Below are 18,315 nucleotides of genomic sequence, written 5' to 3'. Positions count from 1 at the left end.
CATAGTTTAATACAGTAGAAGCAAACACAATACTTTTGTGGAACTTGCAGTTTTTGGCTCTTACAACATCTTGCATTCATATTTGGATATTGACATATAATAGATAACTTGCACTGACTCATTCTCTGACTTACAATGCACATGTATATTTTTATTTTATTTTATTTACACTGCAGCCACTTTAACTTATATATCTCATGTCTGCTGTGACACCGCACCGCGATCATTTTAAGCTGTAAATAAACTAGTAACTAAAAAGTAATGTAACTAAAAACCCCTGTTTAAAGTGTACTTAAGTTTAAAAGTTGTTACAGTGCAATGCCCGGGCATGTTGCGTGAGCCACAAACCAGGAGGAACTTTCTCGACTGATCCGGTCAGCACCGCCCACCCCGTCAGGCAGCTCAGCTGATGCAACGAGCTCCTCTCCGGGATAAAAGCTGCGCGCTGCCGGCTCGGAGCCGCTCAGCTCGACCTGCTCGATACATGGAGAAGACGCAGACCAAACGCTCGGAGGAGATACCGGAGTTTCACAAACAGGAATCGGGATGGTGTATACCACGGCTTTGCTCTTTGGACACGGACTGCCTGTCTTGTCGGAGGAAGAAAGTGTCGTAGAGATGATCGGGAAGTATTTCTTCCAGCGCGCAACACCGGGGCGAGAGGCGAACTCAGCCCGGCGGGGGAGCGTCGAAAGCTGGGATGAGAGAGACAGCAACCCGCCTTGTAAGTTCCCTTTTAAAAGTTGAATATAGCTTTTGTTGCTGGTAGATAATAATAAGTTAGATTAAAACAGTGATGTAGGCACTCAGGTTTTAATATTAAAGCGGTGGAATATCTATATTTGTAAGTTTTGAAGTGGGACTATATGACATGGCGGAAGAACTTATGAATGAGCTGATGTAACTGCTCCAGGTGTTGGATCAGCTGATGGCAGGATCAGCTGATCCAACACCTGTTCTGATGTCATGCCTTTGTTAATGCATTTGTCACATTATAAACTTTAATTAAAACTTAAATTAATTGTTTTTTTCCAACAGTTGCTGACTTTGACGCCGGTTTGGAGCATGGAGAGCGGCTCCTCCACCAGGATGTGACCCGGCAGATAGAGCACTGTCTGACCGAGGCCAAGGCCTCCACCCTGCACTGCCAGGTGCTGCTGCTCCCCCGCCAGATGACCATCAGAGTGGGTCAGGATGTGGTGCGATCCTCCGCTGAGGAGCCCTGTGGGCTCCGGGGGGCCTCCATCAAAGTCTACGTGGAGCAGAAAGATGTCCTGAAGTCTGTGGGGAGCATCATCCCAGATCCAAGTGTCACCCCAACGTTTGAGCTGTCTGTGATCTTCAAGGCTGAGAAGGAGGACGGCTGGCCGCCACTCATGCACATCTTTGATACCAACAAAGTGTTGAAGCTGAGACCAGAGTACCGGCTGGTGAAGAGGAAGCTCTACTCCTCTGCCAGCCCCGTCGTTCATGACTTCAACTAGAAATGAAGCTGTGAATGTGTTTGTTTACCTCTTTTTGTGTTGAACCTGGCCTGCACTGGCTTTAGTTTTGGATTGTTCTCATTTCATGGATGAATGTTGAACTTTGGAGTAGGAGCTCACACTGCTTATTTTCTGACACTCTGTAGTTTTTGCACAGACTGGTTGAATGTTAGTGTTACCCTGTAAACAAATGTGCTCACAGGAATGGGCAGGTCTCACTCCTGAACTGTGCTGTACTGTTTTTTTGTTATTTATACAGTTGCAAAATAAATTTTTTACATACTATTTCTTGTGTTTGGTCAAGTTTGTCTCTAGAGTATTATGAATACTTCTCTGCATATTCACGACAGTTATGAGGACAGATGCTTCATGACGAGTTCAGGGAAACAAATCTTAGTGTGTCAGATCACTTCAATCAACACTGATGGCAAATAAACTTCAAATAATCTTTATTTAACAAATGTACAACAGAACACATGATACATGTATCAGCTACCCGAACACAAAACTCTACACGATCCATCTCACAGGTACAAAACTTGATTAGGGTTTTTTTTTTTTCCATCTAACACACGTTACACAAACATGTTTCTTATGCCGGCTACGTCCTAAAGAGACGAGTAGGGATGCATCAATACTGTCTCCATGTAGTGTTTCAGCCCATTAACAAACACAACTAAACGTCTTATTTTACATAACTGCAGACTATTTAGAGAGTAGTAGTACTCGAGGCTGGACCTATTTACATCATCACTGTAATTGGAGTCGACTTCCAATAATTTCTATCTTAAATTTTTGGTCCTGTTAACGGCGCTCACGCCTCTCTATATACCATCACATGCATTCAGACAAAGGTCATGATTTAGGTGATCTTGAATACAACACTGATGTCTTCTTTGATTTTTAGATCCATTTATTTCACTACAACATAAAAAAGACGGGTTTTTTTAGGTTAATAAATGAGCTGTTGATTATCACGTGGTTGTAAAACAGTTTAGTTAATGTGTCGACGCTTTCAAGGACACGCCAACATGCATTACTTCCATGATATCTAGCTTTGTTTTCCCGTTTTCAGATGAGTACTCGAATGCAACACAAAATTAGGAGACAAGATTGAAATAAAGGAACAACTCGGCTGACTTTCTCAGTTCTACATCATTTGTCAGCTCTGAAGAAACATGTAGTCGGCCTGTGGCATCCTCGTGCTCAGGGGTGATAGTAATGATAGTAAACCTCCGAGCAGGATTGGCTTTGTAAGTGTTGACGCTTTCAAGGACATGCTGACAGCTGAGTTATAGAGGTCTACTCCTGAATAGCAACCTCATGAAAAAAAGTTCAAGACTTCATGATATCTAGTGTGTGTTCTTGACATAGTTTATCGGTTTTCAGATGCAGCACCGGATTAGAGACACGTCGCTCTGACAGAAGGCACCACCACGTTTACAGTGATGAATGAATCACATCTCCTGATAGCTCTGAGGTTGATTTTAAGTGTTTGATTTCATAGTTTCGTGAATTTAATAGCTGCTCGGAGGCAGGTAGTTAATCTAAAAAAAAAAGAAAACAGTCGGCAGAAATGTAAACGCAATTTGCAGTTAATGGGCTGAAACGTAGAGAACACCGAGGGGCATTCTCACCCGTTACTAAAAGGAAAGCAGACGAAAGCTCCTGTGACATCGTCAGCTTTTCTTAGCGACATTACATTATTCAAACAAAGGCAGAACATCCGGCTGTTCAGATATCTTCTATGTGGATCTCACACTCGTATTTTAGCAGTGATCAAACGGATATAGATTCAGTTGCACATGCGGTACCGGTATTAATGCATCCGTGATTTAACATGAGCAAATCTGACACGTAAGGGCGACCTCGACCTGCCCTCTGATATTTGAACCCAAACAAACGTTTGCTGGTGACTCTTTTCTGTTCCTCCTCTGCAGAGGTTAGTACCTTCGCTGGTGAAATGATACTTGTAGGGGGGTAAAGTGGCGCTCCGGCTTGTTCGGGCTGCACATTAACCAATCATATGAACTGGAGAAGAGGAAGCTTGACTCCGCTCTCTTTAGACACACACACTGACAGACAGATCCATTCACATATACCCTCGTCTACGCCAAAGCACAGATAAATAAGTGTGTATACAGACAGACACACACACGCACACACCAGGCGCACATGGTCCTCTTCAGTGAAACGACCATCAGCTCCACCTTCTCTGATTCAAAGAGCGTCTCTTTCTCTGAAAGCTCAGAGTCTTATTTCTTCATTTTCAGGTCGGCCTCCATGGCACTACGGCGACCCCTGGTGCCTCCGTCCTGCAGCAGAGAGACAGGTGAAAGAGAAAGACAGGGAGAGCGGGGAGAGGATAATTAACACAAGGGGTGTAAAAGGTCAAAACGATAGCCTGGACAGAGTGAAGGGAGGCCCTGTGGCGGGGCCTCCTCACGCGAGTGAGCTCCGGACAAAAATAAAATTAAAGAAAATAAATAAAAACACAGCACAGTCCACCTCGGGAGGCTTCCTCCTCAAATGAAGAACATAAAAGAAACGATGATGATTTAAAATAAAAAATAAAAAAATCTGAACAGAAAAGAAGGAGAAAAGAAAATTAGAACATGCAGAGACACGGACAACCGCACGAGAACAGAAAAAAACACCGGCATGGAGTCATTAACCGAAGGTCGACAGAAGCTGGGGTGATGAAAGGTTACTGGAGCCTGTGTGTGTGTGTGTGTGTGTGTGTGTGTGTGTGTGTGTGTGCGTCTCCAAACAACTTGAAGTGTATGAGGGTGACACGAACGTTGTGTTCAGAGATCTGTGTCAGAGAGAGGAAGAGGAAGAGACAAAGAGGACCTTAGATTGTTCGAGATCAAACATCTACACAGCTGACCACAGCTGATGGTCTAAAGCTTTAAAGTTTAGAGTCACGCTGTCAACACAACTGTAAAACCTGAGCGACCAGATAATTACCTTACAGGCGTAAAAGAAGAAGAAGTTCTTGTTTGACTTGAAGGAAAGGACAATGACAGGTTAAAGGTTAAAGACTCTGAATAAATAATATTATGTCACAATGTTTTTATTAACCTGTTTCTCATGAATATTCAGACTTAGAGAGACTTTAAATCATAATTTACTTACACTACTTGATATCTTTAAGTGTTTTGGACATCGTGTTAACGATTTACAGTCCTAATTATTTTAACAGTTATGATTTAATAGTTTGACTTCATGTGGTGTCACTTGATTTCAGACGGATACAAATACAAAAAAAAGGCAGAGGAGCTTAAACAGGAACCTTTCGATTAAATATCGTCCGCGACATGCGTCGGTTTAAAATGCAGCTTTATAGATTGAAAACTGACTTTTGTCAATATTCAGGCTATAATCTATAATTATAGGTTTGAAAACAGTGATGCCCTGACAGTCAACATGTTAAAATGATCTGAAAGGGAACAACTCAATATTTATTATTGATCAATACAAATAACAGTGGTCAGTTTTAAAAGGTTGGGGGCTAACGCATTACTCTTCCACTGGCTGTCTACTCCAGCCATGTCGGACATTATCGGTGCGTCAGGTTGGGTCAAACTACTGTGAAATTAAATGTTTGCTACAGCGGTACCTCTTCTAAACTAAACCAGCAAGAACCGTGGTGACAGTTCACTCACTCATTTCTTACCGTGTTGTTCGCTCTATATCGTAAGAATCATATACCTCGACTTTAATTGCTTAAATCCTTCCTATGCATGTTACCAGATCAGTTTTGCTTCCTCTAATGTCACCAAACAAGAACTGAACTGAGAGAGAGAGAGAGAGAAATAAGATGAGCGGGTAAAGACAGATGTGTACATCGTGTAATGTGTGTGTGTGTGTTTGCGTTTGAGACAAGTGTGTGTGTGCGGAGCGTGGCCTGGTTCTGGTGAGATCTGAGGGAGAACCTGAATACTTACAAAGAGAGAGAGAAGGAAAGCAGGAGAGGCCATTGGGACACTGTCCTGTAGGAGGACAAACATCGGAGTGAAAAAGAGAGAGAGAGAAAACACACACAAGTGCGTGAGAAAAGCAAGTTTCAAACAAGTCTGCGTCAAACACCGAAGCACACCGAGGGACGAGCTGTGCAGCACGTTCACAAACACACACACACTTTCACACACACACAGACAGTAAACAGTGAGACACCACAGACGATCATGCACAAGCAGACAAACACACTCCCATACACAAAAGACAGCTCACATCATACTACAGTTCGCATCATGCCCCCTAAGAAAAAAACGACTTTTATTCAGCCGTAGCGCTTGAATACAAATATTATCTTTTAATACAGTTCGTATATATAATATATTAGAGGTGAGCCTGAAGGCAGAGCTCTCGATTTTCCATTCCATCTACGTTCCAACCCTCACCTACGGTCATGAGCTTTGGGTAGTGACCGAAAGAATAAGAACGAGCGGCTGAAATGAGGTTCCTCTGTTGGGTTGGAGCTCGGGTGAGGAGCTCGGAGTAGACCCAGCTGAGGTGGTTCAGGAAACTGATTAAGCTGCCTTCCTTTAGAGGTGTTCTGGGTACGTCCAACCAGGAGGAGACCCCGAGGCAGAGCCAGAACCTGCTGGAGGGACTATATAGGCCATCTAGCCTGGGAACACCTCAGGATCCCCCAGGAGGAGCTAGGATGTGTTGCTGAGGAGAGGGACGCCCTGCTGACACCTGCTGCTACCGCTGTGACCCAACCCTGGATAAGTTCAGCTGAACAGTCTCATTTCATCTCCAGTTAAGGACTATAAAAGTGAAATCATCCCTACTTCCCGTCTGAAACTGACATTTCTAAATATGCTTCAAAAATGCCATGACGTACCCTGTTAGAGAGACACATACACACACACACATGTAAACGCAGTTAAGACACACGAAAGCAAACGTGAACACAGACTGCAGACGACAGCGGACAAACAAGTCGAATAAGTGACATGCAGAAGCGGACAGACAGAAGTTAGTGAGGAGAGGAGCAGCCAGCATGCAGGACGTGGATCAGCTGAGGAATCAAGAGCAGAAAGTATTTCCACTGAAGCACAGTGCGGCGAGCGAGCGAGCGGGGAGGAGAGTGGACCGAGCTGACCAGAGGACTCCAAAGTGCCCAAACAACAATGTGCGTGTGTCTGACTCAAAAGATGCTGACGTGAACGCACTGATGTGACACTTCATCGTGTCACACTTTAGCACACGTGAGTGACTACACGTGAACAAATTAGTGTAGAATGATTCAGCTGAAATGACTCCCTTCACACCTCGCATTAAAATGTGTTTCGGGTGATCAGACTGCAGCTGGATAGTGCTTGACCACGTGATAGTTTAGGTGTAAGTGCCCCTAAGACGCACCGATGGATGGATTGTGATCCAACTACGTGGGTGAGAACGGCTGCAAATAAATAAAAGTTTGGCGACGCATACAGGCAGTGAACTGAACGTGTCTGTTTGCAATCAATGACGTGCACCCGATATAAACTGCTACACATGATGAAGACATTAGTGCGAGGACTGCCGGGAAGAACTCTGAGAGCTCAGAGACTGTTCACAAAGTTTTTATTTGCAGCATCTTCGGCCGCAAACGCCAGCGTGGACACTCGGGAGTCTCGGCAGAGAATAATAAAGAGCTCTCGATTCAACCATAAAAACACAAGTCAACAGCTGCTCCAATAGTTCCTCCATCCAAATTAGACTCAGTATTTTGAGAAGCAGCTTAAAAGAACAGAATAAATCAACTTTGAGCGAGCTCTTGTCAAGTGTAAAACGAGAGGAGGACGTGAGGTTTGGTTGTTTGTGTTGGACAGAGCGATCGGGTCACGACGTGGACACTGGAGACACATTAATATCAGGTGTAAATATCTAGATACGAGACACAATTTATTGAAAAGGTGTAAAGGGAGTCAAAGAGAAGTGTTCTTTAAATTCATAGATATAAAACCAGCATGGATTCAGCAGATGTGACGTGTTCTTCAACATGTCATGTCAAACAGCTACTGTCCTACAACCAAATATATAAAAGTGATGCAAATAGAAAATGTCCATGAAATGTCTCTGCATGTTGATCACCATGGTCCATCAAGACACGTAGAGCTTTAGTCGTACTGATCTCATGATCAAATCCATGAATCTGTGCCCACGACGAGTTTCTCTGTGACTGTGAAACATTTATGACTCACAAAGTGCGTTTCTGTCCACAAATTATGACTCGTCCAACATTTTTAAACGTTTAACAGCTTCACACAACATTTACCATCAGAAATAAAACCTTCAGAACTAAATCAATAGGTGTGTTACGTCTACCGTTTTCTTCAGATTTGGAGGACGACAATCTTTCAACAGAACTCGACCACGAAAAAGTTGCCCAACCCACCTTCTCAGCCGGCTCTCCCGGCTTACGGTTTCCCTCCCTGCCGCGGAGGCTCTTGGCGGAGATGGCGCTCTCCGACGTCTGCATGATGAGCTGGGTGGCCAGGAACTGCTGGACGTGCTCCAGGACGTCGCGCTGCATCTCTAGAGCCATGTGGTACACGTCGTGGTCCGACGAGTTGTACATGACGGCGTTCTGAAACATCAGCATGATGTCCCGCTGGAACTCCGCCGTGGTACGGATCACACCGGACTCGATGTTCTTCTTTATGGCTGACAGATCCATGGGTCTTTAGCAGCAAACGAGAGAGGGGTGTATTTATTCAACTCGGCCTTTAACACTGTTTAACAAAAGTTTGTTACTATTTGCTGCAAAGGAGTTTTGGTGCGGCATGAATTCACTAAATTCAGAGACAGGTGTTCTTACCTGTGTACGATGCTGTGGTAACCAGGGGCGATGTCGTCTGACACAGGCTGCAGGAAGACGCTGGCATACCTGACAGAAACGTTACACTAATCAGTTAACGGTTTCTATCTGTTTTGTTCCAGATCAGACATGTTAACTAAGTCTGCAAGTGTTTTATTTCTCAAAAGAAGTTTTATGTGTCACTGCTGAGAGGAAAAAAGTGAAAATCATCTGACTGAAGCAAAATTAGTCCAAGAATATTTTAAATCTCCAAAAACAACATGTCAAAGTGTCCTTGAGCAGTCTAGATTCAGACTTTATGGGATGTCAAACTAGTTTATGTTCTTGTTTCACAAATCTTTGGCTGCTCTGGATAGTGCTCCTCTCCTCTAGCATACCACTGAGGACACATGTCTTTTGTTTTGTTTCTGGGAATGTGGGAGTGAAACTGAAGTATTTATATCGCTTTCTTCAGACTTCATTGACAAAAACAGTAATTTTACCTCACAGAACACGGATGTTGCTGGTCCACCGCTGTTTTGTTTGTGTTTTGATCGCGTGACTTTGGTGTTCGAACACGTTAATTAAACTAACATTAGCGGCTGTGGATCGAGGCATCGGTAGACCAGCGACTCCCGTGTTTCTGCGAGGTAAAATTACTGTTTTCGTGAGAGAGTCTGGTGGCTTTGGAGAGAGTGACACAAGGCTTCAGTCTCCCATCGGGATGGGATTTCTGACGACAAGGTAAATCCTAAATATAGAGTACGCTTAAACCCATATTGATTTATTTGGTGGGCCTTTTACAGATGCTTAGCTTCCATGTCTGCTTCTCCAAACTGGATAATGTGCTTAAGCCCCATTGTATACCAATTAAAGACATCTCCTGCTATTTGATGACATACAACAGCTCAGTACAATCAGGAAGACTGTGAGGTATTGCTGAAGTATTTTGGTCAACTGATTTGTTGTTTCGGTTGAGGCATTTTTAAGAAGCTCCACCTGTGGTTGGCTGCGGCTCTCCACACCAGCATGATGGCTTTCTTCCAGATCTTCTGGGCCTGAACTGCCTCCTGGTCCTCACCACATGTAGATCTGAAGCCGTGGGCAGAGCAGAGAGAAGACAGAGTGGGAACGAAGAGAGGATTGTAAAGTCCAGAGTAAATGGAAAAGGGGAAGCAGAAGAGAAATCACAAGAGGCAGAAAGACAAACGCACATATTGTTAGACTTTATGTGTCAGCAGCTGAAGACTGCTTAGCTCAGAGAACTCAGAGGTCATGCCTACTCATGACAAATGACAGCTAAGCCACATTTCTCCTAAAATGTTTGGTTGCAGAAGGGCAGGGGGTTATTGTAGGACACGGCCCTGGATATCAAGAGATACAAATCATGACACAGCCTTTTCTGTAACCATGATCACGTGAACACCTACAGCTGGGAAGAAGAGGCCGGGCTGCTGGCCAGTGAGTCGGCTGTGTAGCGCTGCGACGGCGGGCCGTAACCGTCCTCACTCTCGCTGGCCGCCCGCTCCACCTCTGACAAATAAGGACCCTCCCCTTCCCCGCACTCCTCCTTCAGCTCCATCCCTTCTTCTGGGTCACCTTCACTCCCCGCTTCCTCCTCCTTCACCTCCTGGATTTTAAAAAACACGCACACACTGAGTAAAATGACTGTTTTACAAGGCTGTGCGTGTGTGTATGAGTTTGTAAAAGTGTGTTACCTTGGACTCTTTCCCAGACACAGAGCTGTCCTCTGAGTCTGTGGGACAAAAACGAGAACAGGATGAGAAGGATTATATATAAAAGCATGCTTTCTCAGTCAACATAAGTACACCACCCACCTAGACAAGGTGGGTTAGGCTCAGGCTGGCTCCATTCCTCTCCTTCACTCTTCACCGTTGTTTCAGTGCTCTCCTTCCCTGCCACCCCCTCCTCCGTGACCTCACTTCCCGTTGCACCGTCATCAGAGGTGACATCGCTTCCCGTCACCTCGGGTCCCTCGCAGTTTCCCTTCAGCTGTTCTTCTCTTTTAGTTTCTGGTTGATTCTGGGTCTCTATGCCTGAGGGGATCAGGTTGGACATTGCGGCCACATCCTGAGACTCCTGTGTGGGATCGGAGTCTTGCACGGCGGGCGCTGGGTCCGAAGCCTTCAGCTCCTGCGTCTCCCAGGGACCAGGGAGGGTGTGTCCTTCCGAGACGGCCTCTTCACACAGAGAGAGAGCTGCTTCCACTGCTGCTGCATCCAAAGCTTCCACAGAGTCATCGACCTGAGATAGAAAAAAATATTATTATGGGCTGAACTAACAGAACCTGAAAGATTGAGTCGATTTCATTCTGATGTTCAGGTGTAAAGAAGATCTCGAAAAGGTCAACTGATGCTGCCCCTGATCACGTAAAACATAAACACAGCATGTACCTTCTCCTCTATGATGGCGATGATGTCTCCTACTGTCTCCAGGTCCAATTCGTCTCCCATGTAAGACACAGCTACGAGGTCCTCTTCTACTAACCCCGTCTCCTCACCAAGCTCTGCCTTCACCGCAGCTTCTGCTTCACCCTCTGCAAACACACAAAGAAGAACAAATAAAAACATAAAAGTAAAACAGCAAGTGTGTGCATGCATGAGACAGACAGTTATGCAAAGCACCTGTGATGACTTCATGACCAGGTGGTAAGGCAGTGACCGCGGTGGCTGTTTGAACTCCGTTGGTGAGGCTTCCGGTCGAGTCTCCCTCCCCGACCTGACATTAAAAACAAAACACAAAAGTAAGGCTATAATTAAGCTCTGCTGCTTGTTTCGTGCGTTTTCTGGTGTTCTTGTTATGATCCAAGCTCAGCTGGTTCTCACCAGGCGAGGGCTGGCTGAGATGAGGTTTCCTTTTTTCAAGAGTTCTGACAGGAGAGGCGACGGTGGTGGTGTGGCCTTCTGGGCTAAGAGTCTCTTTTGTGGCGAATCGTCTACTAGAGCGCCCAGGCCTCCATCTTTGGGGCCGGTAGCATCCGCTGCAGGTAGAAACACTCCGACCCCCTGAGCCTGGCGGAGACAGCAAACAATCAAGCAAGAGTGAGATGCTTCTAGATGGAGACGGGGTTGCCACAGGGTCCACAGTGATGATTAAAATCAAGTATTCATGTGGTTTCATCACTACTGAGTTCTTACAACTGAGTGGGTGGTGGTGTCGTCTGAGGTAACACTTCCCGTGTCCATGGGTGGCGTGGGGACCGAAGAGTCAGCCTGACAGTCCATGGTGGGGGGGCTAGCACCCAGGGGAGAGCGCACAGTTACACTGGGCAGACGCTTAGGCGTGTTTTTCACCGCCTGACGAGCTGCGATGGAGAGAGAAGGTCAGAGAGAGAGAGAATGAATCAGTCTACGTTCAAGGAATCAGCACAGAAACCATGAGCAAGCGTCATGTGATGGTATTTGGTCGTTTCAAGCACGTCGGAGAGACAATCCCGTGTCTTAGGAAGTATTTTAAAAGATATATTCCAAGAAGAGGCCGGGACAAAATGTTCCAGCAGCAGATTTGTTGGATTTAGCCCTCACATGGGTATAAATCTTGTTATAACACGTCGTCATTGATGTTTTGATGTGTGTAGTCCACAATAAATGCCCACATGATCCAAAATATTCAGATTTCCTAAAGAACAATGACGTATTTCGCCACAGGTCAATAACAGTCTGAACCCACCTTGGTATGCAGATTCTGTGGCTTTCCTCTTCTGTTCTGCTTCTTCCTCATCTTGCTTCTTCTTTCTGAGGCGGGGAAAAAAATCAGAACAGTTTAACAATTACACCTAAGGACTAAGGATCGTATAATGGCATAAAAGGGAACAGGTAAAGCTGCAGGTTTGATAGGCAACTGTGGCAGCTGTGGCTCAGGAGGTAGAGCAGGTCGCCTGCTGGTTCAAACCCCGGCTCCTCCAGTCTCCATGAGCGATGACAAAGTGTCCTTGAGCAAGATGCTGAACCCCCAAATTCTCCTGATACTGCACCATTATGTGTGAATGTGTATGAATGCTTAGCTGGTAGTGTAAAAGTGCCATGAGTGATCAGCAGAGCGGAAAGGCGTGAACGCTCTGTGATGCTTTGTAAAAATAACTTACAGCTGTGAAACCACCTCTCTCTGTAGAACTGACACTATCGGTTTAAATGTCATAGTACTGAGAAGGAAATGATGGTGAACACTTGCTGAGTCATCGCCTTTTGTGTCATCACTGACACATGTTTGGTCACACATGATCATTTTTGCAACACTCTGCATTGCAAAACGATTAACAGTACACTTACTATAGCCGATGGCAGAGGGTCAGTAAAGAGTAATGGTAACTGGACTTGTGTGTCGCCTTTGAAGTCTTCTGCTTTTAAACTACACATCTTATCCACTGGCTGCCATGCAACGTGCCACAACTGCTCATCAGTTTTGGGAGATAATTATTCACACCAGATTCACACTCTGATGTGCGCAGCCTTCGGGAGCATTGCAGGGTTTAATGTCTTCCTAACTCGCATGCTGGCGGACTGGAAGAAGCAGTGACTGAACCACAGATCGACTCGCTCTACCTCCTGAGCTACAGCCGCCCCCAGACCAATGATTTGAAACATAAAGGACTCACTCGACAACTGTCTGTCCAAGCCTAGAGCTTAGCATGTGATGTGTCATTTTACAATAAAACTGCAGTCTGCTACAGCAGCACACCTGCTCCATGAATCACTCATACTGTGTTCTCTTGTGGGAAATTAGGGAGATTCATATTTTAAAATGTTTGGTTTCGTGATGGCGCATCATGTCCTGCGCCTTAGGTCGATAATCGAGCAACCAAACAAACATTTATAGAGGAAAAGTTCAAAGTGTACATGCTAGATACTGCCTGAGATTGTCCCTTTTTCTTTTTCTTCAGCACCACGACATAGTAAGAAATAATTCTTATCAAACAGCAGAGCGGTCTTACAGCGTGATTTCTGTCCACAGCTCCTTCAGCTGGGAGTCCATGTGACCCGTCTGGATGAGATCGACCTCCTTCTTCAACTTCCTATCAGGGCAGAGAGCACAGAGAGGTTAAAGGTCTCACAATCCTAAACAGTCGTTCGAGTGTTCTTCTTCCGTTAAGCGTGCATGTACCTGTACTGCTCCTGTGAGTCTCGTAGTAGTTTTTTCAGTTCCTCTATCCTCTCGGTGGTTAGCCTACGAACGATGACGTCTTCAATGGTTTCCACCACCTCGCCCTTCTCACCACGTTTACGCCTGGAACAAAAGAAGAGGACAAACACCGGAAGTCACCTCACAGAATATTTCACCGTGATAAAAAACAAACGCATTACTGCACATAAGTGTGTCTCTGTATTAAATACTGACTTGGGTGCTTCTGTGGCCTCCAGCAGCTCCGAGTATTGTGAGGCACAGTGCTGAGAGACAAAAAGAAAACGTGTTATCCTGATGTAGGACCTGAGTGGAGCTCAGCACGGTTATCTATGAGAAAATGTTGTGAAGGTTTGTAGCTGTCTCACCTTCTGTGAGAACCAGTCGGGCGGACGGCCGGGCTCTGAGAAAGGCTTGATGGCTCGACTTACAGAGACCCTGGAAGACAGAGAGGAAGTCCTCAGAATAAACACACGTGTTGAGAAAACAACAATCTAAAGATAAATGCATGTAGGAACTAAAAATGAAATTTTGTGGAAGTGGAAGAAGTTCACGGTGTAAAATAAGATGCGTCATCACTGGAAGAGTGAACTGAGACACAAAATACACAAGCTGAGTTGAGTCTTCTTTTATAAACTGATCAGATCTGTCACCATTCACACACTATAATTAGTCAAAGTCTGACATCTAATGGTGAGAACTGAGAATAACAGATTATCACAGGTACTCATATTTTTGCATTAAATAATGGACGTCACCAGCTGATACGATCCTTCTCAGTCTGCCTCTTACATAAAATAAAACCAAGTGTGTTTTGATGGGTCGAAGCTCTTTTTGTCAATAAAGAGGACGAGAAAACTTAAGATAATTTAGATTTTTTTCCACTTTCTCTTGTTGATTATCAGCTGAGATACACCTCTATCAATTGAGGCGAGTCAAACCATCTTTGAACACGACATGCATCCCTGTAGCCGTTAAGAGGCAAAAGATAACAGGTGAAAACAGCTTATAATAATATAACCTAACCTACGCTCATGTTGAGATACGTGGAGACAGTCTGGCAGATGGTGAGTGACTGAATGTTTGTGCAGCTAAAACATTTTAATTGCAGTCTTCTCCTCACTGTACCAACATACAGATGTTTTAATTCAACCACGGACGTGCTAAAATGAGGCATAATAAAACTCACTGTACATGTGTTTTGTGCACTAGTGTTTGTGATAGTTATAGTTTATCAATAACATTTCTATAATGCTATAACAACCTTATTTATTTCCAACCCTGATTATGGTAAGACAGGTTGGATCTATCACACAGAAACACAGTGAAGTGACATGAGGTAGCTGCACTTACTGTCACGTACAGTGACACACGTAGGTCATTAGTACAACAAGATGTGTTAACATAATGTGTTTACTAACTAGAGCATGGTGTAATTTTCTGAGGTTTGAAAGTGCTGTCCTCTCCCGGCCTTGATTCTTCGTTAACAGGTGTTACTCTGTTAACAGCAAACAGTGACAGGCGTATCATTTGAACAGATACGTCACTGATTAACTGAGCTTCAGTCGATCTCATGTTAGTCCAGCGTTCCTGCCGTACAGTATGTTCATGTTTGCTGTCTGCTTGTGAAACATTGTAAAACTGCTCAGACTGACTTTCCAGAAGACAGGAATCTGTCTGTTATCCGCTGAATCACTAACAAACGACATTAACATTCAGTTAATTGTTTACCAGTTTTGATCGCCGCTCCTCATAACAGAGGAGGCCAGGCACAGCTTCTCCCTGACGGACCATGGCTCTGTTGGCCCCACGTTCAGTATCTTGTGTTCTGGAAAAAGGACAAACACACAGAGGAAAATGATGAAAACATGATGAGACATTTGTGGCAGCTCCTGGCAAAAAGTCAAATCTTATTTTTGACGGTATGTGGAGATGTTTTATTTTGTTCTTAGAGGGGAAGAATACATCGGAGGCATGCTCCCCTTGTGTGTCAACCATCAACAAATGAGCATTTAGTATCTTCGTCTGAGTGCTTTTCTCTTCGGGATGACTAAGATAACTTTTGGACCAGCGGTGACACTTTTAAGGATGAGTTATGTTTTGGACTGTGTGAGAAGTTAAACCACTGGAGGTCAGCAAAGACACGATTTTCAGAGTGTGTGAGGAACATGGGGTCGAGACGTTTGCTGACTGCTAAACCAAAAGGTGTGAACGTCTGTTTCTATGAACTTCTGACTTTTTCCAGGGTGTACTGCATCTCCTGGATAACAGTCGTCGTTTCTTAAAATTTGAATCATATACCATTGGAGGATGACGTGAATAAGCTTGTTCACTACCTGGAGTTAAAATATGATGCACGGTTAAAAACAAGAGTGACATACATGTTTATTTATTTCACTGATTCCCAGCAAGTTGTTTTATCTCTACTGAAAACATCCGTATAGGATCCACATAGTTATTATAGTCACTTTGAGGCATGAAGTTATGAAGCCAAAGCCTCTTAAAACAAACCTTATAAAAGCAACAAGTCATTTTGTGTGCGACACTTAAAAGTTATTGTTTGTGAACTTACTGTGTGTATAAATCTCCTCCAACTTTTAAACTTTACTATAAAAAAAACACAACCCGAGCCATGTTTTTATGTTATATCTTTGGTGTCTGTTATTTTCCTACCTTGAAAATCTTTTGACTTGTGTTTTGGACTGTGCCAAATATCTCATTCTCCTGCCCTGTCATGTTTACCTTACTGAAGGTTGATTCTTGCTGTGACTGTTGAATGTTTTTCACCTGTATTTTCTCTGAAAATTAATAAACACACTTTTAAATATGTATATAGTTATTTTGTATGTCTATGTTTCATGTTTTTGCGTCTGTCTGCCATGTTCCTCGTCTTTTAAACTGTACTGAATATACACATAACTTATCCAGATGTGCACAAACACAAGGCAATGAGTTACAGCAGCTTCTGTCAATAAGCAAAGTAACGTTACGCTGCCTTGTGAGCGAAAATTGCACATTACACCAGTTAACACCAGTTTACTTGTGAGATTGTTTCTAAAGAAAGGAGATATTTTCATGTATTTTGTTGTTTAAGATGTAAGTTGCACTTTTTTTTATAAGACAACACAAACTGTTTGAGAGTTTCTGTAAAGAAAGCACCTAAGATTTTTTTTTACTACAAATAAAAAGGTCATTTTATTTGGTCAAAATTTGTCTGTAGCTCATTTTGATTAAAAAAAGAGAATCGTATCGTGAACCAAAAACCGTATCGAGTTGTGAGTTCAGTGTATCGTTACATCCCTAGACTTTATGATATTATCTACATCAGTGGGGTGGTGTCAGAGAGAGCCTATTTTTAAAAAATGTATAAGAACCAACTGTTAGAGCTCCTCAAGGAGCCTTTTCTCTGTAACCCCTTTTTGTGTGTTGCACTGTTAAACGCTCCTTCTTGTACAAGAATAATAAATTAAACTTAAACTTTGATACTTTGGAATTCCATTCTTCCTTATTTAGGGTTTTTCTTTTTTAAAAATTCCCATAACAGGGATGACTAAGATAACTTTTGGACCACCGGTGACACTTTGGGGACTTATGCCCTGTCATGTTTACGTTCCTGAAGGTTGATCCTTGCTGTGATGTTTTGCACGTGTTTATTTGTTGTATTGTGATAAATTTTCTCTGAAATTAATACGTTTAAAAGTTTCTGTGCTCTGTCGTCCAGCAGGTTCTCGTGGATCGTGGCTGCTGCTTGATCCTGCACGACGTCCATACACATACTGTCATTATGCTACCATGTCTCTATTACAGTTTATAGTTAGTTGATGATTTGCTGCTGTTGCATCTGTGTCTCTCTATCTCTATCACAGGTTCCACTGTTACTGTAATCACTGTATCATTCATTGTAATTGTACAACATGTTTGTGTTGATTTGTTCTGTTACACGTGACATCTATTGCACGTCTGAGCATCCTGGGAGAGGGTCCCTCCTCTGTGGCTCTTCCTGAGGTTTCTTCCACCTTTTTTCCTGTTAAAAGTTTTTTGTGTCACTCGAACCGAGGGCTAAGGACAGAGGGTGTCACTCCCTGTACAGATTGTAAAGCCCTGCGAGGCAAATTTGTGACTTTGAGCTATACAAATAAAAATTGATTTGATTTGATTGTCTGTTTTTTAAAATGTGCTTTTCTCTTCGGGTGAATAAGATAACTTTTGGACCACCGGTGACACTTAGTATGAGTTATGTTTTACCTTTTTGAAGTGATCCTTGCTGTGACTGTTTATTTATTTATTTTCTCCTCTTCTTTCTTTCTTTCTTTCTTCTTTCTTATATCTTACTGTACTACATATGTTTCTTACTTGTGATGTATATGCTGGGTGTGGGTTTTCTTTTTGTCTTGCCTTTTTTTTTGTACTTCACTCTGACATTATGTGAAAATATTATGTTATGTATTATTATGTAAAATATTTTTGTGCTGCCTGCAAAAACCCAAAGAATTTTTTTGGGGAAAAAAATGTATATAGTTATTTTTTTAAGTGTTAAATGTTTCATGTTTTTGTTTTTTGTCTTTTAAAACAGTTTGTTCCGTTTGTTTACAGTCTGTGTACATGGCGGGCCTGTTCAAACCACCATAAATAAATAAATAAATAAATAGATAAATAAGCCACACGGTCCGTGGTGAGTTATTAATGTAAAAACTATAAATTAAAAATCAGTTTATCTGAATTTATGTTTTTATTTACCAAAGTTAGCCAGCTAGCTCCCGTTAGTTAGCGGCATTGTGTGTGTGTGTGTTTTTCACAACATTTAACGCGGCTTTTCTCGCTTTTATTACAAAAAACACACGGTTGGAAAAACATGTGCTTTACGGTGTTTTAACGTGTTAATGTAACGGATTATTT

At 43.2% G+C, this 18,315-nt stretch overlaps 2 protein-coding genes across 2 annotated transcripts; one reads left to right on the top strand and one right to left on the bottom strand.

Moving 5' to 3' along the window:
* The first annotated feature begins 447 nt into the window (after positions 1-447).
* si:ch211-39i2.2 (DNA damage-inducible transcript 4-like protein-like) lies at positions 448-1,769 on the top strand. The gene is made up of 2 exons (XM_010732874.3): positions 448-724; positions 1,039-1,769. The coding sequence occupies exons 1-2, from the start codon at positions 547-549 to the stop codon at positions 1,482-1,484; spliced, it is 624 nt and encodes a 207-aa protein (XP_010731176.1). The 5' UTR covers positions 448-546; the 3' UTR covers positions 1,485-1,769.
* Positions 1,770-1,918: 149 nt separating this feature from the next.
* Positions 1,919-15,266, bottom strand: brd8b (bromodomain containing 8b). The gene is made up of 17 exons (XM_027281977.1): positions 15,151-15,266; positions 13,788-13,857; positions 13,636-13,685; positions 13,402-13,524; positions 13,232-13,312; positions 11,971-12,035; positions 11,439-11,605; positions 11,127-11,312; positions 10,926-11,019; positions 10,695-10,837; positions 10,119-10,545; positions 9,999-10,036; positions 9,711-9,910; positions 9,280-9,372; positions 8,302-8,370; positions 7,879-8,164; positions 1,919-3,799 (listed from the first exon to the last, which is right to left on the bottom strand). Exons 1-17 carry the CDS (start codon positions 15,171-15,173, stop codon positions 3,740-3,742), a joined length of 2,175 nt encoding a protein of 724 aa, XP_027137778.1. The 5' UTR covers positions 15,174-15,266; the 3' UTR covers positions 1,919-3,739.
* Between the last annotated feature and the right edge of the window lie 3,049 nt (positions 15,267-18,315).

This window comes from Larimichthys crocea, chromosome I (assembly GCF_000972845.2).
Source record: "Larimichthys crocea isolate SSNF chromosome I, L_crocea_2.0, whole genome shotgun sequence".
NCBI classification, from domain to species: domain Eukaryota; kingdom Metazoa; phylum Chordata; class Actinopteri; family Sciaenidae; genus Larimichthys; species Larimichthys crocea.
The sequence above is the reverse complement of the archived record's forward strand: the minus strand, read 5'-3'. Positions and strand labels throughout refer to the sequence as shown.